This window comes from Scyliorhinus canicula, chromosome 10 (genome assembly GCF_902713615.1).
Source record: "Scyliorhinus canicula chromosome 10, sScyCan1.1, whole genome shotgun sequence".
Classification (NCBI taxonomy): Eukaryota; Metazoa; Chordata; class Chondrichthyes; order Carcharhiniformes; family Scyliorhinidae; genus Scyliorhinus; species Scyliorhinus canicula.
In genome coordinates, this window is record NC_052155.1 from 180,732,496 (window position 1) to 180,749,171 (window position 16,676).

Sequence of the window (16,676 nt, forward strand, 5' to 3'; positions counted from 1 at the left end):
AGAGGAGGAAAGAGGTTGTGCTTCTTGTACCCTTTCTCAGCCTTTTTCAGAGTGATGGAGTAACCTCATTGACCAACAATTACAAGGTGCTTGCTACCTGTGTAAATGAGGGCAGCACGGTAGCACAGTGGTTAGCACAGCTGCTTCACAGTTGCAGGGTCCCGGGTTCGATTCCCGGCTTGGGTCACTGTCTGTGTGGAGTCTGCACGTTCTCCCAGTGTCTGCATGAGTTTTCTCCGGGTGCTCCGGTTTCCTCCCACAGTCCAAAGATGTGCAGATTAGGTGGATTGGCCATGATAAATTGCCCTTAATGTCCAAAAAGGTTGGGTGGGGTTACGGGGATAGGGTGGGGTTACGGGGATAGGGTGGGTGTGTGGGCTTAGGTAGGGTACTCTTTCCGGGCCAGTGCAGACTCAATGGGCTAAATGGCCTCCTTCTGCACTGTAAAGTCTATGAGAATGACGACTGCAGGGTGAAATGTCAAACGGACTATGGCATCATAGTACATGATGACATTCAAATGGGGTGAGCGAAAGTAATGTGGTAGTAATAGGGGACAGTCAGAGGTATAAACAATGCTGTCTAGTTGTAGTCAGGAACTCGAAGATGGAGTTGTCTGCCGGGTTAAAAGGATCTCCTTACAACTTGAGACAAACTTGGAATGGGAGGGGGAAGGTCCAGTTGTCGTGATTCACGTAGGAATCAACAAGATAGGAAGAGAGAATGATGTTCTGTGGATTAAGCGTTAGGGTCCAAATTAAAATAAAGGCAATCTTTGGATCGTTGCCTGAGCCACATACCAATTGACAAAGGGTCAACCAGATTAGAGAATTAAACATATGGCTCAAAATGTGGTGTGGGAAAAGGGAGTTTTGATGCATGGAGCACTGGCACCAATGCTCAGGAAAGACAGATCTGTTCCATTGGGATCAACTTCACTTAAACCAGGCTTGGACCAGTGTCCTGGTGAATTGTACAACTCAGGCAATGGACAAGGCTAAAAACAACTCAATGGGGGGATGGTTCAGATGAAGAGAGTTTAGAATTCCAAAGAGAAAAGCCCAGCCAACAGAACAGTATAGCAATGTGGGTAAAAACAAGCAGAGTGGGACAGGAAAAGAGTTCAACAAGTATTGTGCGTCAGCGAGTAAGTCCTTGCAGGCAACAGTTGTGAAAAAAATGGAAATGAAAGGCTCTTTATCAGAATATGCAAAGTATATGCAATAAACTGGATGAACTAGCGGCACAAATATAGAAAGATTGCTTAGCTCGAATCACCATTAAAGATAAATGGTTACATGGTGTCCAAGATTGGGAAATAAATATTCCAGTATATACAAGATTTCAAAAAGACAGGGAAAATGATTAAGGAGGGGTAGCAAAGGATGACACAAGGGGGAAATGATCTTGGCTCAGAAAATTACAAAATAGAATCAATACGGTAGGGACTGGGATTAGGAACAGCTCGAGTCATAAAAAGTTGGTGGGAGTAGTTTTAAGGCTCCCCGAATAGTTACATGTTGCGACAGTGCATTAAACAAGAAATTACTGGAGCGTGTAATAATGGCAATGTAATAATTCCAAGGGACTTTTAATCTTCATATAGGCTGGACCAATCAAATTGATATTGATTAGTGTGGAAGATGAGTGTGCAGAATGTTTGAGAGATTCCTGGAACAACTACAGAAATAAACAGTGGGAAACAATGCAAAATGTTCAATACAAATACATTCTATTGAAAACACAAAACACATCAGAAAAATCTAGCCACGGCTTATTCAGGAAGTTAAAGATAGTTTTAGATCAAAAGAAGAGACTCAAGGTTGCAAACTAAAAGCAGTAAATCGAAGGATTGGAAGTGTTTGAGAGACCAGTAAGGACCACCAGAAAAGTTGAGAAAGTTAGCCAGGAATATAAAAATATACGAGTAAAATTTCTTACAACCTATGAAAAGGAACAGTAACTAAAGTAAACTTTGGTTCCTTAAAAGCAGAGGCAGAAGCAATTATGCACAATAATGAAATGGCAGAGAATATTTTGTGTCTGGATTCACAGTAGAAGACACAAATTACATATCAGAAATAGAGGGTAATCTCGGTACTAAAATGTGAGGAAATTAATGAAATTAACATCAAAGAAGAAGTACTAGTAAAGGTTAGGGGACTAAAATCTAGCAAATTCACAAGACCTGATGGCCTACATTTAAATGAGATAGCTCCAGAGACAGCACATGTTGTGAACATGGATTTCTAAAATTTCCTAGGTTCCAGAACAGTCCGAGCAGATTGGAAGTTTTCAAATATGACATCGCTCAAGAAGGGAAGACAAGAAAAAATGGAAATGACAGGACAATCAGGTTTGTATCAAACTTTGGGAAAATGCTGAAATCCATTATTAAGCAAGTATTAACAGTGCACTTAAAAGAACTCATAGTATGATCAGACAAAATCAACATTGATTGCGGAAAAGAAAATGGTTTAGTTTTTTGGGAATGTAACTAGTACAGTAGATAAAGGGGAACCAGAAGATGTAGCATGCCTGGATATACAAAAGGCATACGATAAGGTGCCACACAAAACATAGATGGGCAAGATAGGGGCTCATGGAGTTTGAGGCAATATATTAGCATTGGTAGAGGACTGGCTAACGTTCAGGAAACAAAGAGTAGGCATAAATGGGGCAACTCTGAAGTTGGCAGGCTTTGACTAGCAGAGTGCCACAATAATCAGTGCTATTTACAACCTATATAATGTCTTGGACAAAGACACAGAGAATAATGTATCTAAGTTTACTAAAGAAAAAGAGAGATGGCCGTGCTTGCTGTCAGGAGGGCACTGAAGTTGCAAAGAGATATAGATAGGTTAAACGGACAGCAAGGTGGCAGATGGGTTATAATGAGGGACGTGTACGGTTATTCACTTTGATGGTTAAGAATAGAAAAGAGAACTTCTTTTTAAAGATGTAAATTTGTAATTGTTGCCGTTCAGAGACACTTGGGTGTGATTGTATAAGGAATACAAAGGTTCTAATGCAGGCATTTACAGCAACTCTGAAGGTAAATGAAACATTGGTTTTATTGCAAAATGACAGGAGTAAAGAAATAAAGACGTTTTGCCAGAATTGTACAGGGCTTCGACCCAGAGTACTGTGTGCAGTCGAACACCATATTTAATGAAGGATATAATTGCACTGGAGGCAGAACAGCAAAGATTCACTAGACTGGTCCCAGGGGTGGGTTACCCTAAGATGAGAAGCTGAATAAGCAGAGTTCAGAAGAATAAGAGGTGAAATCATTCAAACATTCAAGATTATGAAGCAGCTTGACAGGATAGATAGGGTGATGGTTGCTGCTAGCTGGGGAATCTGGAACACTGGGTCTTAGGAGAAGGAGTTGATCATTTAGGGCTGAAATTAGAAATTTCTTCATTTTAAAGGGTGGCTAATCTTTTAAAATTCTCTACCACATCAGGCTGTACATGCTCCATTGTTAATTATATTTAATGGTAGCCATGATGTGGAGATGCCGGCATTGGACTGGGGTGAGCACAGTAAGAAGTCTTACAACACCAGGTTAAAGTCCAACAGGTTTGTTTCGAATCACTAGCTTTCGGAGCAGTGCTCCTTCCTCGGGTGAATCGGACATTCATCCGAGGAAGGAGCAGTGCTCCGAAAGCTCGTGATTCGAAACAAACCTGTTGCACTTTAACCTGGTGTTGTAAGACTTCTTACTGAATTATATTTAAGACTGAATTATATTTAAGACTGAGATAAATATAATTTTGGTCTCTCAGTGAATCAAGGGATATGGAGAGTGGACAGGAAAGTGGAGTTGAACCCTAGATCAGCCACGATCATAATGAATATTGGGGCAGGTTTAACGAACCATACGGTCAACCCCTGTTCTTATTTATCTCGTGTTCTTGGGTATCACTGACTCAACACTCTTTGCCCACCTCTAAAGAGTCAAAATCCACTCAAGCCCGAAACTAGCAAAGTATTACATGATACTTTCACCAGATAAAACCAGCATGAAAAGGGAGCTAATGCTACTCTGAACAATTCATTCTAGCGCAAAACTCAACAATACCCGGTGCTATAATAAACAAAATGCTCAAAATACTCAGCAGTGATATTCTTGGCCTGAAATATTAACGGTTTCGTTCTCCACAGATGCTGCCAGCATTTCCAGCATTTTCAGTTTTTATTTCAGATTTCCAGCATTCACGGCCTTTTGTTTTTGTATCTAGCGCTATTCTGAAATATCTTGGGAAAACGTGACACATTTCGGATCCTTCTGACTTTATTCCAAAGTACAATTTTAGCTGCCATTTTAACAACTGCTCATTATAATAACTTAAAATTTCAAGAATTTGAAAACAGTTACTCGACCGTTGCATGTCATAGAATTTACAGTGCAGGAGGCCGCCATTCGGCCCATCGATTCTGCATCAGCCCTAGTAAAGAGCACCTTACTTAAGGCCACACCTCCACCCTATCCCTGGAACCCCACTTAACTTCTTTTTGGACACCAAGGGCAGTTTAACATGGCCAATCCACCTCACCTGCACATCTGGAGGAAACCCACACAGACACGGAGAGAACATGCAGACTCCGCACCAACAGTGACCCAAGCTGGGAACTGATTCTGGGACCCTGGAGCTCTGAAGCAACAGTGCTAACTACTGTGTTACCATGCCGCCCTGTACACATGTTCCAATGAGATTAATTTGAGCAATGCAAACTCTCTCAAAAGGCCACAATTATAAAAAATGTAAGTGATCAATTCTCGAAACCTGGATCATGGGTGACATCTTTTCTGGAAACCACTGATCAAACCCACCAACTGGTATTATTGTCGCACTGTTGAGGAAGCTAAACCAACCTCGTATGGTAAGTTTGCTATACAGCTGTGAATTCATCTCCTCATCTCGCTGATAGCGACGGAACTCATCTATTGCCTCCCGAATCATTGTCACCGCCATAACAAAGGCCTAGAAAACAAAAATTTACCAGTAATTAGAGTGAAGGAAATCAGATTATTACCGAGAACATATATCAGCAACAGATTTTAGCAGCAGCATTATTAAAGGAGTTAAATCCAAACGGTGACCATTATTACTTGCTAATCTTCGCTGCTGTTCAAGTCACCACTCTACTGGATTCACCAAAGCAAAAGTAAAACGAATATAAACCAGTCCTCGAAATAAAAATAAACGATAAATCCTTTATTTCAATACAAAATAAAGCATTGTAAGGTTATAACAGATCTTCCATGAGAAAGCTCAAATTCAATTATGAAACACCTCTGGCGAACGAGTTGATTAACTGACATATTGATTTGAATTAGGGCGGCACGGTGGCACAGTGGTTAGCACTGATGCCTACAGTGCCGAGGACCCGGGTTCGATCCCGGCCCCGGGTCACTGCCTGTGTGGAGTTTGCCCATTCTCCCTGTGTCTGCATGGGATTCATCCTCACAACCCAAAGATGTGCAGCTATCTGGATTTGCCATGCTAAACTGCCCCTTAATTGGACAAATAATAATTGGGTACTCTAAATTTATAGGAAACAAAATTATTTGAATTTAGCTAGTCCCCACCCCTTTCACTGCATACGCGCTAATTCCTCGGCCTCTCTAGCTCACAGTTGGGGTAGAAAATAATATAGCGTATTGAACAGTTTTTGGGTACTAAATGGGTATTCAACATGCATATTTAGTGGCGGACCATCCTGCACATGGAATATGGAGGCTGCCATACTGGCTAAAGTGGTCCTAAGGTATCTCTGACGGCCATCTGTAAAGAAAACTGGGCTCAATAAAATACTTAAATAAAGGTACTGCGTTTGCATTCAGTGCCTGGCAGCATTTAATTCAATCATTCCCAAGGCTTCCCAGCAAAGTAGGCAATTGGGGAGGCAGTGGCAAAGTGACATCGTCACTAGACTAGTAATCCAGAGATGCAGGATGATGATCGGGGGACCCGGGTTTGAATCCCACCACAGCAGGCGGTAGAATTTAAACTCAATAAACCATTATCGTTGATTGTTACAAAACCCCATCTGGTTCATTAATGTCCTTGGGGAAGGAACCCTGCCCTTCTTACCTGGTCTGGCCTATGTATGATGCCAGACCCACAGCAATGTGGTTAACTCTTAAAAATGCCCGCTGAAATGGCCTCGCAAGCCACTCTGTTGTATTCAACCGCTACGAAAACACAAAAGAGGGATGAAACCAAATAAACCACCCGGCATCGAACCAGGCACCGGAAAAGACAACATCATACCCATCCCTGCTGGCCCTGTAAAGTCCTCCTTACTAACATCTGGAGGCTTGTGCCAAAGTTGCGAGAGCGGTCTCACAGACTAGTTAAGCAACAGACTGACAATTATAAATACAGAATCGTACGTTACAGACAATATCCCAGGCACCACGATCACCATACCTGGGTATGTCCTGTCCCACCAGCAGGACAGACAAAGCAGAGGCACAGTGGTATACAGTCAGGAGGAAGTTGCACTGGGTGCCCTCAACATCGACTCTGGACCCCATGAAGTTTCAGGGCTTCAAGTTAAACATGGGCAAGGAAAGCTCCTGCTGATTACCACATACCGGCCACCATCAGCTGATGAATCAGTACTCCTCCATGTTGAATGCCACTTGGAGGAAGCACTAAGGGTGGCAAAGGTGCAGAATATGCTCTGGGTGGGGGACTTCAATGTCGATCACCAAGAGTGACTCAATTGTACCACCACAGGCCGAGCTGACCGGATCCTAAAGGACATAACTGCTAGAATGGGACTGCAGCAGGCGGTGAGGGAACTAACTAGAGGGAAAAACATACCTGACCTCATCCTCACCAACCTGCCTGCTGTAGATGCATCTGCTCATGACAGTATTGGTAGGAGTGACCACCAGAAAGTCCTTGTGGAGACAAAGTCCTGTCTTCACATTGAGGATACCCTCCATGGTGTTGCTTGGCACTATCACTATTAAACGGGATTGATTCAGAACAGGTCTCGCAGCTCAAGACCGGGCATCCATGAGGCGCCAAGGGTCATCAGCAGCAGCAGAATTGGATTCAACCACAATCTGCAACCTCATGGCTCAGCATATCCCCCACTCTACCATTACCAAGCCAGGGGATCAACCATGGTTCAATGAAGAGTGCAGGAGAGCATGCCTGGAGCAACATCAGGCATACCGGAGAATGAAGTGTCAACCTGGTGAAGCTACAACACAGGGCTACTTGTGTGCCAAACAGCCTAAGCAGCAAGTAATAGACAGAGCTAAGCGATTCCACAACTAACAAATCAGAACTGAGCTCTGAAGTCCTGAATCGCGGTGGTAAATTAAACACCTCGCTGGGAGAGAGGCTCCACAAATATCCTTAACCTCAATATTGGCGGAGCCCGGCACACGAGTGCAAAATACAAGGCTGAGGCATTCGCAACAATCTTCAGCTAGAAGTGCAGAGTGGATGATCCATCTCGGTCTTCTCTGGAGGCCCCCAACATCACAGATGTCAGTCTTCAGCCAATACGATTCACTCAACATGATATCAAGAAGGGGTTGAAGGCACTGGATACTGCAAAGGCTATGGGCCCTGACAATATTCCGACAATAGTACTGAAGACTTGTACTCCAGAACTTGCCACACCAGTTGCCAAGCTGTTCCAGTACAGCTATAACAGGCATTTACACAGCAATATGGGAAATTGCTCAGGTATATCCTGTGCACAAGAAATAGGACAAATCCAACCCAGCCAATTACCGCCCTCGCAGTCTACTCTCCATAACAAGTGATGGAAGGAGTCATCAACAGTGCTATCATGTGGCACTTGTTCAGCAATAACCTGCTCACGGACACTCAGTTTGGTTCCACCAGGGTCACTCAGCTCCTGACCTCATTACAGCCGTGGCTCAAACATAGACAAAAGAGCTAAATGCCAGAGATGAGGCAAGAGTGACGACCCTTGACATCAAGGCAACATTTGACCGAGTAAGACATAAAGGAGTGCTAGCTAAACTGGAGTCAATGAGAATCAGGAGGAAAAATCTTGGTTGGAGTCATGTCTGGCACAAAGGAAGATGGTTGTGGTGGTTGGAGATCAATCATCTCAGCTCCAGGATATCACTGCAGGAGTTCTTTAGGATTGTGTCTTAAGCCCAACCATCTTCAGCTGCTTCATCAATGACCTTCCTTTGATCACAAGTTCAGATGTTTGCTGATGACTGCACCATTCGCGACTCCTCAGATAATGTTGCAGTCCATGTCCAAATGCAGCAAGACCTGGGCAATATCCAGGCCTGTGCTGGCAAGTGGCAAGTTACATTCACGCCACACAGTGCCAGGGAATGACCATCTCCTACAAGAGGAGGATCGAACCACCATCCCTTGACGTTCAATGGCATTACCATCACTGAATCCCCCCACAATCAACATCCTGGGGGTTACCAATGATCAGAAGCTGAACTGGACTAGCCTTACACCAGGGGAGGTCAAAGGCTAGGAATCCTAACTCACCTCCTGACCCCCAAAGCCTGTCCACCATCTACAAAGGCACAAGTCAAGAGTGTAATGGAATAATCTCCACTTGCTTGGATGAGTGCAGCTCCAACAATACTCAGGAAGCTCGACACCATCCAGGACAAAGTAGCCCGCTTGATTGCTTCTCCTGCCACAAGCATTCAAACCCTCCACCAACGACGAACAGTCGCAGCCATGTGTACCATCTACAAAATGCACTGCAGTAGCTCACCAAGGTTCTTTAAACAATACCTTCCAAACCCACGACCATCTAGAAGGACTCGAGCAATCACCTGGGAATCCCGGCACCTGGAGGTCCCCCTCCAAATCACTCACCACCCTGACTTGGAAATATATCTCTGTTCCTGCACTGTCGCTGCAGCGACATCTTAGAACTCCCTTCCTAACAGCACAGTGAGTGTACCTACATTTCAAGAACTGCAGAGGCTCAAAAAGGCAACTCACTACCACCTTCCAAAGGGCAGCTTGGAATGGGCAATAAATGCTGGCCTAACCAGCGATGCCCACAGCCCATAAACTAATAAAACACAAAACAAATTAACAGTTGTGGCAGGGCAGGTAAGTGACCCTCAACTTCAATGTCATGGGCACATTCTTTATTCAGCATCTGGCAATCAGTCATACTGTCCATGTGGCCATCAGTGACAGATGCCCTCTATGCAAAGAGACAAGCACATCAACTTCTCCATGTAAGGTACCAATGAGAAGGAGAGTATTCTTGGGTTAGTAGACATATGGAAAATCTTCCAGCAAAAGAAGTAGAGGCACAGAACAAAAACAGAATAGTTCGACAGGAGCACATTCGGCCCATCGTGTCTGCACTTGTTCTCCAAAGGAGCAATTTATCTGGTGCCACTCCGCAGCCTTCTAGTTATAGTCCTCTACATTCTGCCTTTTCAGATAACAATCTAATTTCCTCTCAAATAACTCGACTGAGAGCAGCACCGTGGCGCAGTGTTTAGCATTGCTTTCTCATGACGCCGAGGACCCGGGTTCAATCCCGGACCTGGGTCACTGTGCATGAGGAGTTCCGAGTCTGCGTGGGTCCCACCCCCACAACCCAAAAATGTGCAGGCTAGGTGGATTGGCCACACTAAATTACCCCCATAATTAGGGATTTTAAAAAAAATATCTCTATTGAATTTGCTTCCAGCACACACTCAGGCAGTGCATTCCACTCACTGGTTAAAAAAAGGTTTTCCCGATTTCCGGTGTGGCATGTAACACAGGTTGCACGTGTGGGAGCTCCTGCTCGTGATCACAGTTTAGGCTCTTTTTGCCTGGCCGGCAACGGAAATTGGACCCAAACATTTTTTTTAAAACTCAATGGTGTAAGTGTCCCACAATAAGCGGATGCACAATCTGTACCGAACCAGGCAACAAAAGAAGAAACAGCTTCAAAAGGTGGAGGCCGAGTGCCTTAGTAGAAAAGAAAATGGTAAAAGAGTCTAGTGCCGGGGCACCCCCCTAACTGTTGAAATTCCAGTTGTGGAGTTGCAGAAACTGCGTCAAAAGGTCTCAGGAGACCATGATAAGGCGATCGAGGTGGCCATTTCCTCGATTCGAGGGGCGCTGGCTAAGGTGGACAAGGTAGTAAAGCAGGAAGGTGCGGAGCTGCAGGATGTAGGAGTTGCTCTGTTGAGGGAGCCACGTGCATTTCCACAGCTACCATTATGAAAAGTGAGAATTTTACGGTGGGCTAAGGAACATTGGAGTAGCAGATGGGAAGGCCACGAGGTGAGAATATAACAAGATGTTGGCGCAGAGCTGGCCAGGAGGCGTGCAACTTTTAACACTATATTTGGAATAGCTTCAGCCCAATCAAATAATCCTTTTGGTTCAATGGTTCATATATTGCTGGGTCAGGAATCGAGGATATTGTGCTTCAAAGTGGAGATGTGAATTAATTTCTGCTGTCTTGCTCGAGTTTAAAGACCTTTACACAGCACATTTAAATTAGTTCAGTTGATGGAAGGAGCACATTTGATGGATATTGTCTTCATTCGATGTCTTCTGCCATACAAAGGTAAAAAAACGATTTGTTTTGCTGATCTTCCAGAAGTCCTGCTCTGATCAGAATACTTACATTGCATCTGCTTTTTTATAAATATAGCACAAGACTATGAAACGTGGAAAACATTTCTTTCATAGTTCTTTTCTTTTCTATACCACTCAATGGCCAAAATGATTACCCAATAATGGAACACTATTTTTTCATGGAGTGAGAACACTGTTGGCAAGCACAGTAAGAAGTCTTACAACACCAGGTTGCATGTTGTTTCAAACACTAGCTTTCGGAGCACTGCTCCTTCCTCAGGTGAATGAAGAGGCATACCTCTTCATAAGATAAAGATGCATGGCATTAAGGGTAAAGTAGTAGCATGGATAGAGGATTGGTTAATTAATAGAAAGCAAAGAGTGGGGATTAATGGGTGTTTCTCTGGTTGGCAATCAGTAGCTAGTGGTGTCCCTCAGGGATCCATGTTGGGCCCACAATTGTTCACAATTTACATAGATGATTTGGAGTTGGGGACGAAGGGCAATGTGTCCAAGTTTGCAGACGACACTAAGATGAGTGGTAAAGCGAAAAGTGCAGAGGATACTGGAAGTCTGCAGTGGGATTTGGATAGGTTAAGCGAATGGGCTAGGGTCTGGCAGATGGAATACAATGTTGACAAATGTGAGGTTATCCATTTTGGTAGGAATAACAGCAAACGGGATTATTATTTAAACAATAAAATATTAAAGCATGCTGCTGTGCAGAGCGACCTGGGTGTGCTAGTGCATGAGTCACAGAAAGTTGGTTTACAGGTCCAACAGGTGATTAAGAAGGCAAATGGAATTTTGTCCTTCACTGGTAGAGGGATGGAGTTTAAGACTAGGGAGGTTATGCTCCAATTGTATAAGGTGTTAGCGAGGCCACACCTGGAGTATTGTGTTCAGTTTTGGTCTCCTTACTTGAGAAAGGACGTACTGGAACTGGAGGGTGTACAGGAGATTCACTAGGTTAATCCCAGAGCTGAAGGGGTTGGATTACGAGGAGAGGTAGAGTAGACTGGGACTGTACTCGTTGGAATTTAGAAGGATGAGGGGGGATCTTATAGAAACATATAAAATTATGAAGGGAATAGATAGGATAGATGCAGGCAGGTTGTTTCCACTGGCGGGTGAAAGCAGAACTAGGGGGCATAGCCTCAAAATAAGGGGAAGTAGATTTAGGACTGAGTTTAGGAGGAACTTCTTCACCCAAAGGGTTGCGAATCTGTGGAATTCCTTACCCAGTGAAGCAGTTGAGGCTCCTTCATTAAATGTTTTTTAAGGTAAAGATAGATAGTTTTTGAAGAATAAAGGGATTAAGGGTTATGGTGTTCGGGCCGGAAAGTGGAGCTGAGTCCACAAAAGATCAGCCATGATCTCATTGAATGGTGGAGCAGGCTTGAGGGGCCATTTGGCCTACTCCTGCTCCTAGTTCTTATGTTCTTATGTTCTTATGTATGTTCACCTGAGGAAGGAGTAGTGCTCCGAAAGCTAGTGTTTAAAACAAACATGTTGGACTTTAACCTGGTGTTGTAAGACTTCTTACTGTGCTCACCCCAGTCGAACGCCGGCATCTCCACACAATGTTGGCACAGTCAGCATTTGTTGCCCATCCTTAAATACCCTTGAGACGGTAGTGGTGACCCACTTTATTGAATCACTTAAGTTCATGTGGTGCAGGTACACCCACACTGCTGTTGGGAAGGGAGTTCTAGGTTTTTGCCCCAGCATTGAGAATAGGGATGCTTGTGCCTCCTCTGATTCATTGTTTAATTACCCACCACCATTCATGACTGGATGTGACAAAACCTTGAATTGACGTTTAGCTCCAACTCTCAAAAATACATTTGTTGAGTATTTCTACATCATTAGTATCCTACATCATCACTCCTAACCCATATTTAAGAGACGATTACAAAAATCTACCAGAGTTTAAATGGTAGAGCTCTTTGGAAGCAGATAGCCAAACAAATCATTAAAGTTTCTACGACAACGAATAAGAATATATTTGCCAAGATATTTAATGTTATAACAAAGTACTTCTTAATTGCACCATGTTTGAATTCCAGCACCGCTTGGCACTATAGCTAGATTTGATGTTATTAAACACATCCTAATTCTGGTCAAAGGTATACTTTAAATACCAAGAAAATCAAATTCAACCTGAATCAATGAGATTTGAATAGAATTTGATTTTCACTGCAAACGGGATATTTGATTACTACTGACCTTCTGTACCTTGACACATCTATTTTACCAAAGGTTGCTCAATGGTATATTGGTAAATTGTAGAAGCATTTGAATTTAATCAGATTAAGGCTCACTTGCAGAATATATTTTATGACTAATGCAAACATTTCTGGTTTGTTCACCAACAAAATCCACAATTAAAACAGACCTTATAATCCGACGCCAAATTTCCAGAACCAATTGCCTACAAAAATGAATTACCATTTACCGTAGTTATAACCCTTCATAATCTTTTGATTCAATTTTAAGTACTTCAAGTTGTTTTAAGGCAATCAAAAATGTTTACATAAATGCACCAAATAGTTCTGTTGGTTGACAGGTAACATTTATTGCAGTGAATTTCAACCAGTGTGCCATGACACTATCCAAGTGTGCTGTGAAATTGTACAAACATATTGTTTCATCTTAAACAATATTTTTTTTTTAATTTTAGAGGATCCAATTCTTTTTTTTTTCTCCAATTAAGGGGCAATTTAGCGTGGCTGATTCACCTACCCTGCACATCTTTGAGTTGTGGAGTGAGACCCACCCAGACACAGGGAGAATGTGCAAACTCCACACGGACAGTGACCCCCAGGCCCTCAGCGCCATGAGGCAGCAGTACTAACCACTGTGCCAGCGTGCCGCCCCATCTTAAACAATATTCAATCTGACCAAAATTACAACTCCTAAAACTCATGAAAATTAATCATCAACTGCTTTAAAATTGAGCCAACGGTCGTTCAATTCTAAAACATGAACATTCTAAACGCGGGTGACCAGAGGGTGAATGAGATGAGGGACCGTTTTTACTAATCACCATACAAACCAAGCAACAGTGTTTGGGTACTTTTTTATTGATAGTAAAACAAGACAAACAAGATACAGCGGAATTGACCGTATCCACATTTCTTTGCCGGATCTATTTTATATCTCCTGATCCAAGAAGAATGGATAAGTTAGGAGATGAATCTTTGATGAAACATCTGAACCCCCCACCCCACCCCAAAAGAAAGCAGGAAATGTTTAGAGATACTTCCAAAAACCTCAAAAAAATGACAAATATGAAACTTATAATGCGAAACAATGAAATTCAGACACCCGAATATAGAGTGCTGTGCATGGAATGAATTTAGAGTAGGAATAGTTTGAGCAAATTCCGAAAATGTGTCTGTGCTCACTGTCAAAGCAGCTGTATTCTATGGTGGATTTTAAACTTTTGACCCTTATTTCGCTTGTTGTCCGCACCATGTTGCAAACCTCTCTAATAAAACCCTAACCATAGTAAATATGTGTGTAAATGCGGTGTTTTATGAGCACTCGATTCAGCTGCAAAAAAATGGGTGCGCCCTGAAATCCTTTGTCTCATTGAAGTGTGCCATGCTACTGAAAAGGTTGGGAACCACTGGTTTATTGTATTGTTACCTTTAGAGGCCAAGACAGATATGTAGGTATGACCATGATCATAGCTTCCTATATGACAACAGACAATATGACTGCAGATAACACCCATATGGCTGGCTGACCACTCCAAAATGCAAATAATTTGCAAATAACATAACACATTTATCACAGAAAGAAATGTCCCACGGCTCTCTGAGGCATCAGAAAGCATAATCACAACAAATTCCACAGTCCCATGAATCAGCAATTGATGTTTCAGAAATGCCTGGCAATTAAAATGTAATACTGTTCTTCATTGCCAAGTTAAAACAAGAGAAGTTAATATATTTTACTTACTAGAGGAGCCCAGTATGTGTATAGATAGCCTATCTTCAATGATGGCACAAACTGTGAACATGATACCACCAAAAAATAAAGATTCAAGAAAAACTTGAACTGTTGATATAATACCTGTAAAATAATATTACTACAATTAGATTGCTAATTTAATTTCACATTCACTTTAAAACAAGTTGCACTTCAGAGCAAGCAGTGTCATGAATGCATCTTTAAAAGGAGGTGCTTAAAAAAGGTAACCAGGAGAATAAGACAGATGGGAAATGCTCAATAAAAACAAAACATTGCATTTTCTGGAAAACTGAAATAATAAACAGAAAATGCTGGAAACAATCAGCAGGTCAAACATCTGTGGAGAGAGTTAATGGGCCAGAACTTGACGTTTCTCTGTACCCCTCGGCTGAATAAAATCTTTGCACTGGAACTTCCCGAAAGAACAGTGGGAAAACAAAGCATCTGGGGAATTCAGCAAACAACAGGATCAACAAAAGTGGGAACGAAAGAAAAAACGGAGATAGTGGGAGAAAGATGGACAAGAAAATAAAATGTAATTTTAAAATTTAAAAAATGCTCATGGCAATTTGGCACTTGGAAGGAACAAAATTCCACTTTTTAAACCGTTCTGTTACTGCGTCAGCGGGGTTGATTGGCAGCACATTAAGACTCATCACATCATTGAAAATTAACTTTTCCTGTTAATTGCCAGACTCAACTTTATGCAGCAACTTCGATGGTAAAATAGCATACAAATCCAGCCAAGTTCTTAAAAATAACGACTTGTACGAGAGGAAGATGCTGCTGGTGTGAAGCAGCAGGTACTGACCATCAAGTTCTGGAAATTTGTAATTCATGGTATAGATCTCAATCCTCTGAATTTATCAGCCTGTTTGCACATTAATAACAGTGTATGTCATTAGCACACCATTATTTTTCCAGTAGGTTCCGGCCCAATGTTTCAGGTCGATGACCTTTCAAAATTGGATCCATTCAAATGCCTATTTTAAGAGGCAACCTGTGTATGCAACACAGGAGATCCATTCACTTAATTGAATTTCAGAAGCGGTCAATCCAGAGTGCTGGACCCACAAAAGCTCACCATGACTGGGCTGTTGAAAGCTCACCATGACTGGGCTGTTGAAAACGTTACTGAAACGATTTTTGTCTTTTAGAAAAAGATTTCCATAAACACAAAATTATGTTTTCCTGAGTCCACATCGTTTCTAACAATTGTTCAACAGGTTATGGCCATGGTTATAATGGCAGCTAACAAGCCTCGCAGGCTGCTGCGTGTTGCTTCATTTGTACTGAATCTTTGAATCATTGACCTACGACCATCTATGCTTTTCATTAAGCTAAGTGAGAATCAGGACACAGATCGACATTACTTTTGTTTTAAATAACAACCAAAGGAGTCATATTCTTTTATGACATTGGAGAACATCTAAATTAAAATTTTTACAAGTTAGTGAATCAGGCAGTCCGTGCGAGTTTTCCAGCTTTAAGCACAACACTTTAGTTCAAAAGCTTGTGTTTTTGCAATGCGCTTTTTTTAAGTCTGTGGCATCAGTTTTGCAGATAATCTTAAAAATCAACATGCGTTTCCTTGAAGACGGCAATTTATTTTTAAACTCCACACATGGGCAATTTAAATGCACGCTTGTGCTTTATCCAACACCAAATGCTCACCAGAAAGCTCTCCATAACCATATTACTCCTTCAAATTTATTTAAACTTCCTGCTTTGCCCACCCCCACATCCTGGCATCTCCTGGCCCGATGAAATGAAATTAAATGAAAATCGCTTATTGTCACGAGTAGGCGTCAAATTAAGTTACTGTGAAAAGCCCCTAGTCGCCACATTCCAGCGCCTGTTCGGGGAGGCTGTTACGGGAATCGAACCGTGCTGGCCTGCTTGGTCTGCTTTCAAAGCCAGCGATTTAGCCGTGTGCTAAACAGCCCCTGATGCCGCTAGAACCTCGAAACAGGTACATCAGTGATTGCAATAGAATGTATATACAACACAAAGTTGTATCCCTCAGGAAACATTAGAAAAGCGAAGGCCGAGGGGTGGCCCACTAAAATTATTGAAAGGTTTTAGAAGGTAGGTGTAGATGAGATATTT

The 16,676-nt window shown here is 42.4% G+C and overlaps 1 protein-coding gene across 1 annotated transcript in view; it reads right to left on the reverse strand.

The window, feature by feature from the left end:
* The window catches only part of atp9b (ATPase phospholipid transporting 9B), a 340,330-nt gene that overhangs the window by 233,936 nt on the left and 89,718 nt on the right, over positions 1-16,676 (reverse strand). Inside the window, exons 4-5 of the mRNA XM_038810251.1 lie at positions 14,556-14,669; positions 4,883-4,991 (exon numbers count right to left, since the gene is read on the reverse strand). Of these exons, the coding sequence (XP_038666179.1) occupies positions 4,883-4,991; positions 14,556-14,669 (223 nt within the window). The remainder of the gene's footprint in view (positions 1-4,882; positions 4,992-14,555; positions 14,670-16,676) is intronic.